Below are 14,021 nucleotides of genomic sequence, written 5' to 3'. Positions count from 1 at the left end.
CTTCAACTTCTACAGGAGTATTTTTAAACTCTAGTATCTATACTTCTACCTGAGTAATGAATGTGAATACTGAAGACACCTCTGGAATTATGTCATATTTTGTTGTTAATTGTCAGTTTCCAGATTATTTTTTTATAGACTCATGTAAACTTTCTATTTTTTTACCAACATCTTTGTTCTTCATAAAGCAACTGGTTTTCCTCTCTGCTAAAATCCTCTCTGCTAAACTTTTTCTGGTGACTGTGGGTGCATGTTTGGAGTTCTTTATGTTTACAAGGAGACTCCTGACAGGTTCCTTGAAACCCATCGCACAAGGTTGATGTCCACCAACTCCACAGAAGCAGAATAAAACGTACAACCATGACAAGCAGCAACACACACATAATAACAGCGCTCTCGCCTCATGAAAGAATAAAAATGTTGACCATCAGTTTTCTGACGATAAAGGACAGTGGAGTTATCTTGACAAAAGAAAATTTAATGGAAGCATTCACCTCTAAGAACGCGGCGTCCATGGCCAGGCGGGGATGTGATGGGACTGCAGTGTCGGGGGATTATTTGCTTTTTCTTCCAGGCGACACGCAAAAAGAGAGCTGCATTCAGATGTGTCACGTAAAGAACAGCACAGGAGAACTAAACAAACCACACGAGACATTGAAAACCTCCAAACACAATGGTTTTTGTATATAGCACATTACAGTGGGAACAATGGTGAGAACAAAGTGGCTCAAACATACAGAATAGTTTCCTGGTGATTGTATTAAACAACTCTCCTTCATCTCAGCAGCGTTTGGGACATTGAGAGTTTCCTGAAGTTATGGGACTATTTGTGGATTATGGACGTTGGCTATTGCTTGTTGTCAGCAGAGAATACATGACGCTGTACAGTTATTACAGTTATTGTACAGTTATAGTACAGCTCGGGAGGACGACGTTTGTCTTAATATAAATGTGGAAACACTTTTTGTTTCTGCATTCAGCCCCTGAACAGCAACACCTGAAGTTGATGCATCTTAACCCTTGTGCTGTCTTTGGGTCAAAATGACCCAACTCTTCTCTCCTTCTTTCCTCCTGCTCTCTCCTTCCTTCTCCCTTTCCTCTTTTCCTCCTTTTTTACCCTCCTTTACTCCTTTTTCTTCCTACCTACCTCCCTTTCGTCATTCGTTCCTTTATTACCTTCTTTGCTTTTCCTTCCTTCTTTCCTTATTTTCTCCATTCCTTACTCCCTTTCCTTCTTTTCTCCCTTTCCTACTTCCTTCCTTCTTTTCTCCCTTCCTTACTCCCTTTCCTTTCTTACTCCCTTTCCTACTTCCTTCCTTCTTTTCCCCCTTCCTTACTCCCTTTCCTACTTCCTTCCTTCCTTACTCCCTTTCCTACTTCCTTCCTTCTTTTCCCCCTTCCTTACTCCCTTTCCTACTTCCTTCCTTCCTTACTCCCTTTCCTACTTCCTTCCATCTTTTCTCCCTTCCTTACTCCCTTTCCTACTTCCTTCCTTCCTTCCTTTCTCCCTTCCTTACTCCCTTTCCTACTTCCTTCCTTCCTTACTCCCTTTCCTACTTCCTTCCTTCTTTTCGCCTTTCTCCCTTCCTTACTCCCTTTCACTTCCTTCCTTCTTTTCTCCCTTGCTTACTCCCTTTCCTACTTCCTTCCTTCTTTCCCCCCTTCCTTACTCCCTTTCCTACTTCCTTCCTTCCTTACTCCCTTTCCTACTTCCTTCCTTCTTTTCGCCTTTCTCCCTTCCTTACTCCCTTTCCTACTTCCTTCCACCTTTTCTCCCTTCCATACTCCCTTTCCTACTTTCTTCCTTACTTCCTTCTTTCCTTCATTCCTTCTTTTCTCCCCTCACCCTCCCTTGACCCAAATACAGCACAAGGGTTAAGGTCTTAGTAAAGATGAGATCATTTCTTTTTAAACTAATATTTAACCTGTTATTGAAAGACTGCACTTTTCACAACTCTAGAGATAAACTGTTCCTGCTGTACCTCCCAGTGAACCCCACCTAATAGTTAATAAACTAAACCTCCTTCTCTCTCCCCGAACCTTCTGCCTGAAACTTGAACTACAAAAACTGGCAACAAGAAGCAGAAAATATTTTGAGGCAAGCCATCATTTGCATTATATGTATTTGTTGCACAATCGTGGAATAATGAACGGCATTTGGCTCCAATTCAAGGCTGAATTTGGTCCCCCGGGCCCGCGACAAGCAAACAATGGCAGAAAGGGACAAATCGTTTGTGTCATTTCATATTTTGTCCCTCAAGATGTTTACGAACAATTCAGAATGCCGAGCAAAGCTGGCCTTAAAAAAAAGGTTGAAGAATGAAAGACAGAGTCATTATGTAGAATATAATCTTCTGTTTTATTCATTTTACAAAGACTCTTCTTTATTTGCTCCAATGTTGAACATCCACATTTCAAATATACCATCAGGATTTTTTTGAAAAAAATCCCTGAACTTTGTCATCAATGAAATTTCGATACAGTCATACTGCAATTTATTATTAGTGCAGATACAAATTCTAGGTAGTTCTTTTGAGATGGACATGTTAAATACAAATGTTACAAAAATAAACACAAAGGTGACTTTCATCTACAGGAAAAGCTGTTTTAAAAGGGTCAAAATGAATAAATAAAAAAGATGCACATGTTTTCAGGTTGGAAGAACGTTTTTTTCAGCCCTGTTATTGGTTACAGACCACCTGACGGTCCCCGGCGAGCCGGAGCGGTGAGCTCAGCGGAGACGCCTCCTCGGCGCCGCGTGAGCCCACCGATTAGATGATACATGAGTGTTTTAGTGAATAGCGCGCATGTTTTCCTCATGTAAAATCAATAGCTTGTTCTCTGCAGTTATTCAGACATCTCTAATCAGACTGCAGGCTACCCTCAAAACATCTGGATGATTGCATATTTCCTGTGTCAAGCTGCTTTAATTAGCCATCAAATACAATTATGCCCCATTAGCTGCTCATCAACAAATATATTACACTAAAAGGAAAAAGAAAAGCTGTTATAATACCGGAACTGGGAGGATGAAAGAGCACTTGTATTTCCACCAGCCACTTTTAAGAGAGTTTGGAAACTGCAGATTGCACACGTACGAGTAATAGAACCAGACTCAAAGCAGAGAATCAGAACATCTGGATATGTTGTGGTGAATTTGTGACGCACTCAAAAATCCTGAAGCACTCGTCCTGAAGGAGATAAAGTCATGCCTGCTGCCTGATTTCATGTGACATTAATGTCTAAATTCGGCTCCGAGATGCATCTTCTAATGCTGTAACAGGCGGATAACTGGGGGGACACGTGTTATCGCCGAGATAAACATTATTTATCTGCATCAAGTTAATAGCTTGTGGCAGAAACAGATGCCTAAAGGAAGTAACAGCTTAACTCTGGCTGGATTTGGACTCTTGAGCTCTGAGCTTGTTTTTGAACCCAGTAATTTCCCACTCAGCGTCCACCTGCTGCTCTACCTGCAGATCAATGAATGACTTACAATCAGTCGTTTTCTCCTTTTTCCAAAGTGCCCTTAACTAACATGCAAGCACACACATAAATGCATGCACACGTTTGATTAGACAGAAAAATACTTATAAAAAAAGCTGGATAAAAGTCCTTAGCATCAATTTGATCTTATTTTATTGATGTTTTGTTAGTGCAATCCCATTATAAGTAGTGCAGTGTTTTTGTCTTAAGAGTTCCCTTAATCCTGCCAGAATAGAGTCAAGAATTTAAAGTTTACTTTATAAAGTGCTTTTATATGTTTTCAAAACTAAAAGGCAGTTATTTCTGTAACGTACGCCTCTGAACGCCACAGAGAACCAGAGAGCCAGAGATACTAATATGCAAAGCGGAAAGAAAATGCTTCAATAAGCTCCCGGGGTCCGTGTACTTCGCGGCCATCCGACAAAATAAAAATAGAGAAATAATCCAAAATAATCCGGTTCCCATCTTTTGTTTTGATAATAAAAAATGGAAAACGGAAAACGGATCGTTATCCGTTTTCATTGATGTGTTTGAAAATCGAAATTGGGAATTAAAACAGCGAGTGGAAAACTCTTTTCTCTATTTCCTATTCGTTTCCAAGGATACTGAAAAGAAGGATTGGACAAATGGGAGGATTGCAAATGCGCAGTAATAAATTAAGAAAGTTGTTTCTGGCTCTTTTGTTGATCAGATTGAAAATTAACAGTTTTAGATTTTTTTAATGTTGAAACAGAAAATAAATCAAATATGAAACATGGGAGTGAAACATGAGTTTAATCTGTAATCTGTCTTCATCTGTCTAACATACTGCCACCCCCCCCCGTTGGAAACGAATAGGACATAAAGAAAAAGAGTTTTCCACTCGCTGTTTTAATTCCCAATTTCGATTTTCAAACACTTAAATGAAATCAGATAACGGATGACGGATAACGATCCGTTTTCCGTTTTTTATTATCAAAACAAAAGATGGGAAACAGATTATTTTGGATTATTTCTCTATTTTTATTTTGTCATTTCAAAACAAAAAACCGATGGCCGCGAAGTACACGGACCCTCCCGGCAGCCTCAGTTGTCGTTGAGCAGCCGTGAGCCGTTGATGCCGCGGTAGGTGACGCGGCCGGGCCGCACCAGCACGCCGTAGCCGGCCCGGCAGCTGAAGTAGCGCTGGCCGCCCACCGAGCCGTCGTTCTTGCCTTTGGGACTCCGGAGCTCCAGGCCGAGCCAGAGGCCCGGGGCGAAGTCTGCGCTGCCCAGGTAGCGGATGACGGCCATCTCGTTGGCGCTGCTCAGGAAGACCTGCATGCCCACGTGGAGCTGCACCGGCCCGTCGGAGGAGGCCGAGGACACGGAGCCTCCGGTGACGCCGGCCGTCCCAGAACCACCACTGCCCATGGAGCTCCAGCGCTGGTTCTGACTGGAGCGACTCCTGTTTCAGCAGAGAGCAGGAAAACAAAACCAGAGAACAGGTTATGATGAAGAAAACATGAACGGTCATGAGATTCAAGGTAGAGTGGTATTTCTGGGATACATCCCCATGTCCCTGTTCCTCCTGACTAATGGCGCTTTTCCACTAGTACCTACTCAGTCCGGCTCGGCTCACCTCCACTCGGTTTGGTTCTTTCCCACTAGGGGTCTAACGGGGGTTTGGAGTCAGACGTCTGAGTCAGGATGTGACATCAGAGAAAGAGCGACTCTGACGGATTCTTGTTCATTTTATTCCACCAGCAATGGCAGCAAAAGTCTGTTTCATGATCCAACTCTGAGGTGCAGATGTTCATAAACCTGGTGGCTGAGGAGAGAATTAAAAAGGGATGTAGACGGGTGATAAGGAACGACCAGATCTACCAGGAGCTCTGTCACTTCATAGCTGCTCGCTATGGAGCTAGAACAGTCTCATAATTCGCAAATGCACAGGACAATTCCCACGTGCGTAGAAGATATACAAATGTATTTTCACAAGAAAAGCAGCAGTGATCTCCTCTCCATCCCGTGTTGCTGTTTATTTATCTTTACTCCACCAATCGAAATATTAATCACTTTTCTAAGCAAACGGCGCTAACGCAGTTCAAACAGCAGGTGTATCCGCCCCTTTAATCTGATTGGTTTACGAGTAAATCGTCCCCCACGTGGGGTGCGCTCTTATGATTGGCTGGAACAAAGGAAGACATCTGATTGGTGGAGATCCTTCTGTGTTAAAAAAAACGTATTTGTGGATTGAGTCACGTCAGGGGAGTCTCAAAGTCACACGCAAATCCAGCGCAGCTCACAGACAAAAAAACGTTTGTAAATAAGGTTATATTTGTGTGTGCATCAAAAATACATTTGTACATAATTTGTATTTCTTCGTTTAGATCACACACTCAAATACGTCACAGCAGCTTCGCTCCAACCTCCTACTTCTGCTCCAGGTAATGAATTGTTATGGAAAAGAAACCAGGCCGAGTTGAGTCGTGCCGAGCTGAGATGAGTAGAGCCGAGTAGGTGCTAGTGGAAAAGCGCCATAGAAGTCCAGTCCCTGCAGTCTCCATGTGAACCGTGCTGCAGGGACTGCAAGAAACAAAAACGAGCCTCACCTTGGAACTGTGTTTCTTCTGCTCGTCTCCTTCAGAGTGGCGATGGCCGTTGATGTGCTGAGACTACGACGCATCGCTCCTGCACATAAATTACACGTCAAGGGCTTCCAAGCAGACACGCAGAACCACTTCACAAAACGCTCAGGGAATTAGAAATGCAGAGCCACAAATAAACCGGAGCGTGCAGGAGTCTCACCGCTGAGCGGACGGGTGAGGCGCGAGGTGGTGAGCTCGGAGAGACAATCCACCGACCCGTGGATCCTGTAAGGAAAACACTGGTGAGCTTTGATGAGACAACGTTGTTAGAAGACATTTTGTTCAAGAATTAAGATATTACCATTAGGGATGGGCAGTATGGACTAAAAAATGTATCACAATTATTTCTGGCATTTATCCTGATAACGATAAAAATGACGATAAAAAAAATACCAATTCAACTCCACCTTTTTAACTATGAATCTATCTCGCTCTCAGATCCGCCATGTTTGTCATCAACGGGAATTTATCCTTCCTTCCTTCCTTCCTTCCTTCCTTCCTTCCTTCCTTCCTTCCTTCCTTCCTTCCTTCCTTCCTTCCTTCCTTCCTTCCTTCCTTCCTTCCTTCCTTCCTTCCTTCCTCCTTTCCTCCTTTCCTCCTGCTCTTTCCTTCCTTCTTCCCTTCCTCTTTTCTCCCTTCCTTCCTCCTTCTTTCCTTGTTTTCTCCCTTCCTTATCCCCTTTCCTTCCTTCCTCCTTCCTTCCTTCCTTCCTTCCCCTTCCTTCCTCCTTTCCTCCTGCTCTTTCCTTCCTTCTCCCCTTCCTCTTTTCTCCTTCCTTCCTTCCTTTTCTTCCTTCCTTCCTTCCTTCCTTCCTTCCTTCCTTCCTTCCTTCCTTCCTTCCTTCCTTCTTTCCTTCCTTCCTTCCTTCCTTCCTCCTGCTCTCTCCTTCCTTCTCCCCTTCCTTCCTTCCTTCCTTCCTTCCTTCCTTCCTTCCTTCCTTCCTTCCTTCCTTCCTTCCTTCCTTCCTTCCTTCCTTCCTTCCTTCCTTCCTTCCTTCCTTCCTTCCTTCCTTCCTTCCTTCCTTCCTTCCTTCCTTCCTTCCTTCCTTCCTTCCTTCCTTCCTTCCTTCCAAAATCAGCTTTACACAAAAACGTCATCAACGGGAATTTATCGTTTTTTACCGCGAGATGACAAATTCTTATTGTGAGGAATTTTTTGACGGTTTATCGTGAACGGTAAAATATCGCCCATTCCTAATTACCATGTTCATGGTAAAAAGTATTTAATACCAACACCAACTAACTTCTGATGGCTTTTCTTTCTAGAAACAGCTTGGGAACACAGACAAGTGCTGCTTGTAAAACAGCCCAGTCCTGCTTATTAATGTTTTCTTAAGCTACTGTCTGATAACAGCAGCAGGGCTCTGGAGAATATTAAGAGGCAGCGTCAATATTGAAAAACAGCCCTTTTTTTCCCCTCGTGCTCGGGAGATGAGGGCAGAAGAAAAGAGCTGAGAAGCAAAAACAAAGCGTGTGTGTGGGAGGGAGAAGAGTTTGTTTTTCCCTGATAGGTCAAGAAAGCAGCTGAGAGAAGAAAAGAGAAGGTGCAAAAAGCATCAGGGTGAGAAATTGGTATTCTTCATTAGACAGCCGGAAAAAGCAGGAACTCATGAAAACACTATCCTTGGGCCAATCTGAACAGAAATGCATGGATAAAGATGACAAAAAAAAAGATATGACCTCTCAAAAAGCAGCTTTACCTCAAATATGACAAGCAGCGGTTTAAAATAAAAAGAAAAGGCAACAACAGGAAAACAGGGAGAGCAGTGACAGTACAGGAAGGGATGAAAATGCCATCCCTAAATGGTGGACCTCCAATAAGCAGCGCGGGGAGGGAGAAGAGACCAATTAAAAAAAGAGAAATAAAAGGTGAAACAGTCCGGCTCCGATGAACTTCTCACAAACACATTCATTAGTTTGGACGTCAGCCACCTTCGGCTGCAGAAAGAAGGTCAGCAGATCAATGCTAGCCCCGCCGTGTCCTCTGGCAGGACACTGGAGCCCAGCAAAGCCTCCCCGTGTGCTCGCTGGGCTGTGACCGCACAAATCAAAGCGCTGCTGTATAAAGAATGAGCAGATAATTGTACGGCGAGTGTGTTTGTGTAAATGGGTAAATAAGAAACATTTGAAAGTGCTTTGCAGAATGGATAAGTTAAAAAAAAAGGGAGCAAACATCAGCTTACACCAGAAACCTAATAAACATGAACACCACAGACGAGGAAGTAAGTCATAAATGCATGTTTGATTGTAGTTAAGTCATATGCTCAACATCTGTAACACACATGTTAACATCTGTAAATAAAGCATGTGGATTCATGCTCACCCTCATACAAAAGATACGGTAAGCTTGTTATTTCTCCCTAGCAATATTAGCATTATAACATACAATATTATTGTATGTCGTTGTGTGTTCCTCATAACAACGATGCCAGGCTCAATATTAACTAACTCCAGTCAGCCGGATGTGAGTTAACCATTGTGTTGTCTTCAAGGTCAAGGAAGGAGGAAGAGAAGAAGGGAGGAAAGAAGGAAGGAAGGAAGGAAGGAAGGAAGGAAGGAAGGAAGGAAGGAAGGAAGGAAGGAAGGAAGGAAGGAAGAAAAGAAGGAATGAAGGAAGGAAGGAAGGAAGGAAGGAAGGAAGGAAGGAAGGAAGGAAGGAGGAAAGAAGGAAGGAAGAAAGGAAGGAAGAATGAAAAGAAGGAAAGAAAGAAGGAAGGAAGGAAGAAAGGAAGGAAGGAAGGAAGGAAGGAAGGAAGGAAGGAAGGAAGGAAGGAAGAAAAGAAGGAATGAAGGAAGGAAGGAAGGAAGGAAGGAAGGAAGGAAGGAAGGAAGGAAGGAAGGAAGGAAGGAAGGAAGGGAGGAAAGAAGGAAGGAAGAAAGGAAGGAAGAATGAAAAGAAGGAAAGAAAGAAGGAAGGAAGGAAGAAAGGAAGGAAGAATGAAAAGAAGGAAAGAAAGAAGGAAGGAAGGAAGGAAGAAAATAAGGAAGGGAGGAAGGGAGAAAAGGAAGGGAGGAAAGAAGGAAGGAAGGAAGAATGAAAAGAAGGAAAGAAAGAAGGAAGGAAGGAAGGAAGGAAGGAAGGAAGGAAGGAAGGAAGGAAGGAAGGAAGGAAGGAAGGAAGAATGAAAAGAAGGAAGGAAGGAAGGAAGGAAGGAAGGAAGGAAGGAAGGAAGGAAGGAAGGAAGGAAGGAAGAAGGAAGGAAGGAAGGAAGGAAGGAAGGAAGGAAGGATCCTTCCTTCCTTCCTTCCCGCTGGACACTGTTTGTGAGGGGACTGTTTAGCAGTAGTGATGCACCGATTGTTTTGGTAACCGAAATTGTTCGGCCGAAAATGGCAAAAAAAAAAACACTTTCGGTGTTCGGTGGAATAAGTGGGAAAAAAAACGAACAATTAATAACGGTGTTGTAATATAAGGAAATAGACTGGCCGCTCCCGTACCGGTTGCGCACCACAAACATAAATCGTTGGCCAAGGAAGGAAGGAAGGAAGGAAGGAAGGAAGGAAGGAAGGAAGGAAGGAAGGAAGGAAGGAAGGAAGGAAGGAAGGAAGGAAGGAAGGAAGGAAGGAAGGAAGGAAGGAAGGGAGAAAATAAGGAAGGGAGGATGGCAGAAAAGGAGGGAGGAAAGAAGGAAGGAAGAATGAAAAGAAGGAAAGAAAGAAGGAAGGAAGGAAGGAAGGAAGGAAGGAAGGAAGGAAGGAAGGAAGGAAGGAAGGAAGGAAGGAAGGAAGGAAGGAAGGAAGGAAGGAAGGAAGGAAGGAAAGAGGAAGGGAGAAGGAATGAGAGACAAGGAGGAAAGAAGGACAGGACAATTAGGTCATTTTGACCCAAAGACAGTACAAGTGTTAAGAGTGTCTGACTTTGATCAACATTTTCATGGCAGCTCTGTGTGTTGCTGCTGCATGATACCGCTTTTCCACCAAACCGGTTCCAGGGCTGGTTCTGGTTCTGGTTCTGAGTTGGAACCGGACTTTCTGTTCTCACTGACAAAGAACTGGCTCCGGGCCGGAAAACTGGTTCCAAAGTAGCACCAACTCTTTGCTGTCCAGAGGAAAGAACCAGTTACGTAAGCGGAGGGGCAGAGTTGTTAAGACCAATGGCAATAACAAGACTGGGAGACAGAGACATTTTCAAATAAGAATTAATCTGGATGCAGCAAAGCATCATGGGTCTGAGGAGGAGATGACCTCTCTTTTAGTGATATGATCCACGGAGGTGCAACGTGGACCAAGTCCTAGTAGAGCAAATACCTTGTTGCTTCAAAATTTCGCACCAATGTAAACGCAGCGACATAACTGACGTTTGCAGCGACGTAATGACGTGGCTCCCGTTAGCATCCTGAGCTATGGAAAAGCAAACGGGTTCTCAGCTGGTTCCCAAGTTGAACGAGTTGTGAACCAGAACCAGCACCGGCCCAGAACCAGCTCTGGAACCAGTTTGGTGGAAAAAGGGTATGAGAGAAATGATAGTAAATGTCCCTCCTGACTTAGAATATATTTACTCTTTCATTTAACAAATACATACAACAACACAACACAGGGCAACACAGAATTAACAGAATTATTTAAAGTTCACAACATTTTAAATACGTCTTATACTCCTTCATCCCATAAACTTATTAACACACTCTCTTTCCATCGAGTTTCCAGCTCAGGTTTTGTTCACTGCTATTAAAATGAATTAAACAACCCAAACACCAACTTGCTCCTGTAAGAAGATTAAGTTGAACTTCTAAAATAGACCATGCAGCCTGAAACAGCCTTGAAATCAGATACAAGAACCTTTAATTTCACTATTCTGAGGGATAAAGCATATGAGATGGCAGATAGCAGATATGTTTCAGTCCCGTCAGAGGATTATGCTCCGTATCCTAAAACACATTTAAACCGGAGCAAAGCTCTCAAAAAGATTGGAAAATTACAAGCTGATAAACGGCCACAAAACGGCCGACTTTCAAATGAGAGATTTAATGAAAGTTAAACTACCTCCTGACATCTACAGAGGATGCACTGACTGTTGGCCTTTTAATTCCACTCTTATAAACTTACTGGCACCGAGACCAGTGATCTGCACTTTATTGACAAAATTGTACAATGTGAAGTTATTGATTAAAAATTACAACCTGATCTCACAAAAATCCGTGAAATGCCCACGACCTCTCACCACTATTTTCCGTGGTACCAACACGGAAAGTGGTATAAATCCGTGTGAGCACCACGGATATTGTACCATGCAAAGTCAATGGGATCCGTTGTCGTGATATATACACGGAATACGACATTATTATTATGTATATATTATTCTTTGTTATCGTGGCTAAATTATGAGTTTTTGTCGCGCAAGGTACTGTTTGTTACTGTCAGTTTGTAAAAGCATGTTTTTAACGCTGTTTTAGCAGTGTTTTATTGAGGTTTTAATGGGAGCGCCACGGATATTGTACAATGCGAATCAATGGATTCCGTTGTCGTGATATATACACGGATTATGACATTATTATTACTTATATATTATTCTTTGTTATAGTGGCTAAATTATTTTTTGTCGCTCAAGGTACTGTTTGTTATTGTCAGTTTGTAAAAGCATGTACATGCTAACGCTGATTTAACAGTGTTTTAATTGTGTTTTGATGATTTTTAACAGTATTTTGACGGCGAGTATTTAACCGTGTTTTCTAGTATTTAATGTAAATTCGAGTATTTAACCATGTTGTTTGCCGTCACCATGACGACGGAGGTGGCGTAAGTGATGTGAAATTATTATTTTTAGCAAAAACCACAATTTTACAAACTGACAGTAATAAACAGTACCTTTGGCGACAAAAACACATATTTTAGCCACTATAACAAAGAATAATATATACATAATAACAATGTCATATTCTGTGTATATATCACGACAACGGATCCCATTGACTTTGCATGGTACAATATCCGTGGTGCTAACACAGATTTATACCACTTACCGTGTTGGTGCCACGGAAAATAGTGGTGAGAGGTCGTGGGCATTTCACGGATTTTTGTGAGATCAGGTTGAAAAATTATGTACCATTCTTTTGACATTCTAAGACTGATCGTATTGTTCACCCCTTGTTTGAATGTATCTGTTAGCCAAACTCCACTTTAAAGAGCCGGGATGGCGGCATCTGGCTCATCACAGGTGTCACATTCATTTGAGGAGTAGAAGCGAAGGACACAGACTTCCCATTTGACAACTCTGACTCAAGTTAATCACTCCACAGAGGGTGAAATCAAATATGTCAGCAGCAGAAATGTCGTTAACATGTATCCATGAGGGCAACGAAAAGCAACCTCAGTGGTTTCACAGCTTAACGTTGAATCTTCTCTGAAATCCGGAGAATTTACCGAAAGACAGATTTCTCAGACGATTAGCTCCTTGTCTGAGAAATCTGTCTTTACTCCTGCAAAATCACGAGAGACTCGTGTTGGAAATGTTGTGGTGAAAGGGCGGGCACCCACCTTTGAACGTGGGACGGAGGAGCGAAGACCCCGTGTTTTGGAAGGCAGCTGAAGTACCTCACTCCTCTCACCGATCCGTCGTTTTTACCACTCGGCTTGTCCAGTTCCACGCCTAACCAGATTCCTGCACAGACAGAAACATCAACATTTATATGTAGGAATCAGTGTTGATGATTGGACAGCCATTTACTTTCCTCTGAGATGGTCATTTAACCATTATGTTTTTAAGAATTGAAATGCCACAGAACCACTCGGATTATCAAACGCTATAATGACAACAAACTTAACAGAGTTGGTTGATGTAAGACAGAATAAGCAAACAAAACCTGGCTGTAGCTTGTCACATGTGAGTCAGCGTACCGTTCTTTCCATGTTCATAGAAATCAATGAAGAACTTCTACTGCACAAGACATAGCAACAACTGAACACACACACGCACATGTAGGGATGGGAATTGAGAACCGGTTCCCAGTTAGGGATGGGCGGTATGGACTAAAAAATGTATCACGATCATTTCTGGCATTTATCCCGATAACGATAAAAATGACGATAAAAAAAAATACCAATTCAACTCCATCTTTGTAACTATAAATCTATTAGATCTGCCATGTTTGTTACACAAAAACGTATCAACAGGAATTTATCCTTTTTTCTTTTTTTTTCTTTCTTTCTTTCTTTCTTTCTTTCTTTCTTTCTTTCTTTCTTTCTTTCTTTCTTTCTTTCTTTCTTTCTTTCTTTCTTTCTTTCTTTCTTTCTTTCTTTCTTTCTTTCTTTCTTTCTTTCTTTCAGGCTCATTTCTTTCTTTCTTTCTGGCTCATTTCTTTCTTTCTTTCTTCTTGCTCATTTCTTTCTTTCTTTCTGGCTCATTTCTTTCTTTCTTTCTTTCTTTCTTTCTTTCTTTCTTTCAGGCTCATTTCTTTCTTTCTTTCTGGCTCATTTCTTTCTTTCTTTCTTCTTGCTCATTTCTTTCTTTCTTTCTGGCTCATTTCTTTCTTTCTTTCTTTCTTTCTTTCTTTCTTGCTCATTTCTTTCTTTCTTTCTTGCTCATTTCTTTCTTTCTTTCTGGCTCATTTCTTTCTTTCAGGCTCATTTCTTTCTTTCTTTCTTACAGGCTCATTTCTTTCTTTCTTTCTTACAGGCTCATTTCTTTCTTTCTCGTTCAGGCTCCTTTCTTTCTTTCTTTCTTTCTTTCTTTCTTTCTTTCTTTCTTTCTTTCTTTCTTTCTTTCTTTCTTTCTTTCTTTCTTTCTTTCTTTCTTTCTTTCTTTCTTTCTTTCTTTCTTTCTTTCTTTCTTTCTTTCTTTCTCTCTCATTCAGGCTCATTTCTTTCTTTCTTGCTCATTTCCTCCCTTCCTTCCATCCTTCTGCGTCATCAACGGGAACTTTTTTACCGGGATCGTTTTTACCGGGATATGACAAATTCTTACCCTGGGGAATTTTTTTGACAGTTTATC

General features: G+C 42.0%; 1 protein-coding gene across 3 annotated transcripts in view; it reads right to left on the bottom strand.

Annotated features, from left to right (window-relative positions):
- Positions 1-2,353: 2,353 nt before the first annotated feature.
- Positions 2,354-14,021, bottom strand: part of LOC133462292 (CAP-Gly domain-containing linker protein 4-like) — a 68,495-nt gene continuing 56,827 nt past the window's right edge. For all 3 annotated transcript variants that reach the window (XM_061743460.1, XM_061743459.1, XM_061743461.1), the window contains 4 exons: positions 12,569-12,692; positions 6,256-6,320; positions 6,060-6,138; positions 2,354-4,912 (listed from right to left, as the gene is read on the bottom strand). In XM_061743460.1, the coding sequence (XP_061599444.1) occupies positions 4,552-4,912; positions 6,060-6,138; positions 6,256-6,320; positions 12,569-12,692 (629 nt within the window). In that variant the 3' untranslated portion in view covers positions 2,354-4,551. The remainder of the gene's footprint in view (positions 4,913-6,059; positions 6,139-6,255; positions 6,321-12,568; positions 12,693-14,021) is intronic.

The sequence above is a fragment of the Cololabis saira genome, chromosome 16 (assembly GCF_033807715.1).
Source record: "Cololabis saira isolate AMF1-May2022 chromosome 16, fColSai1.1, whole genome shotgun sequence".
NCBI classification, from domain to species: Eukaryota; Metazoa; Chordata; class Actinopteri; order Beloniformes; family Belonidae; genus Cololabis; species Cololabis saira.
The sequence above is the reverse complement of the archived record's forward strand: the minus strand, read 5'-3'. Positions and strand labels throughout refer to the sequence as shown.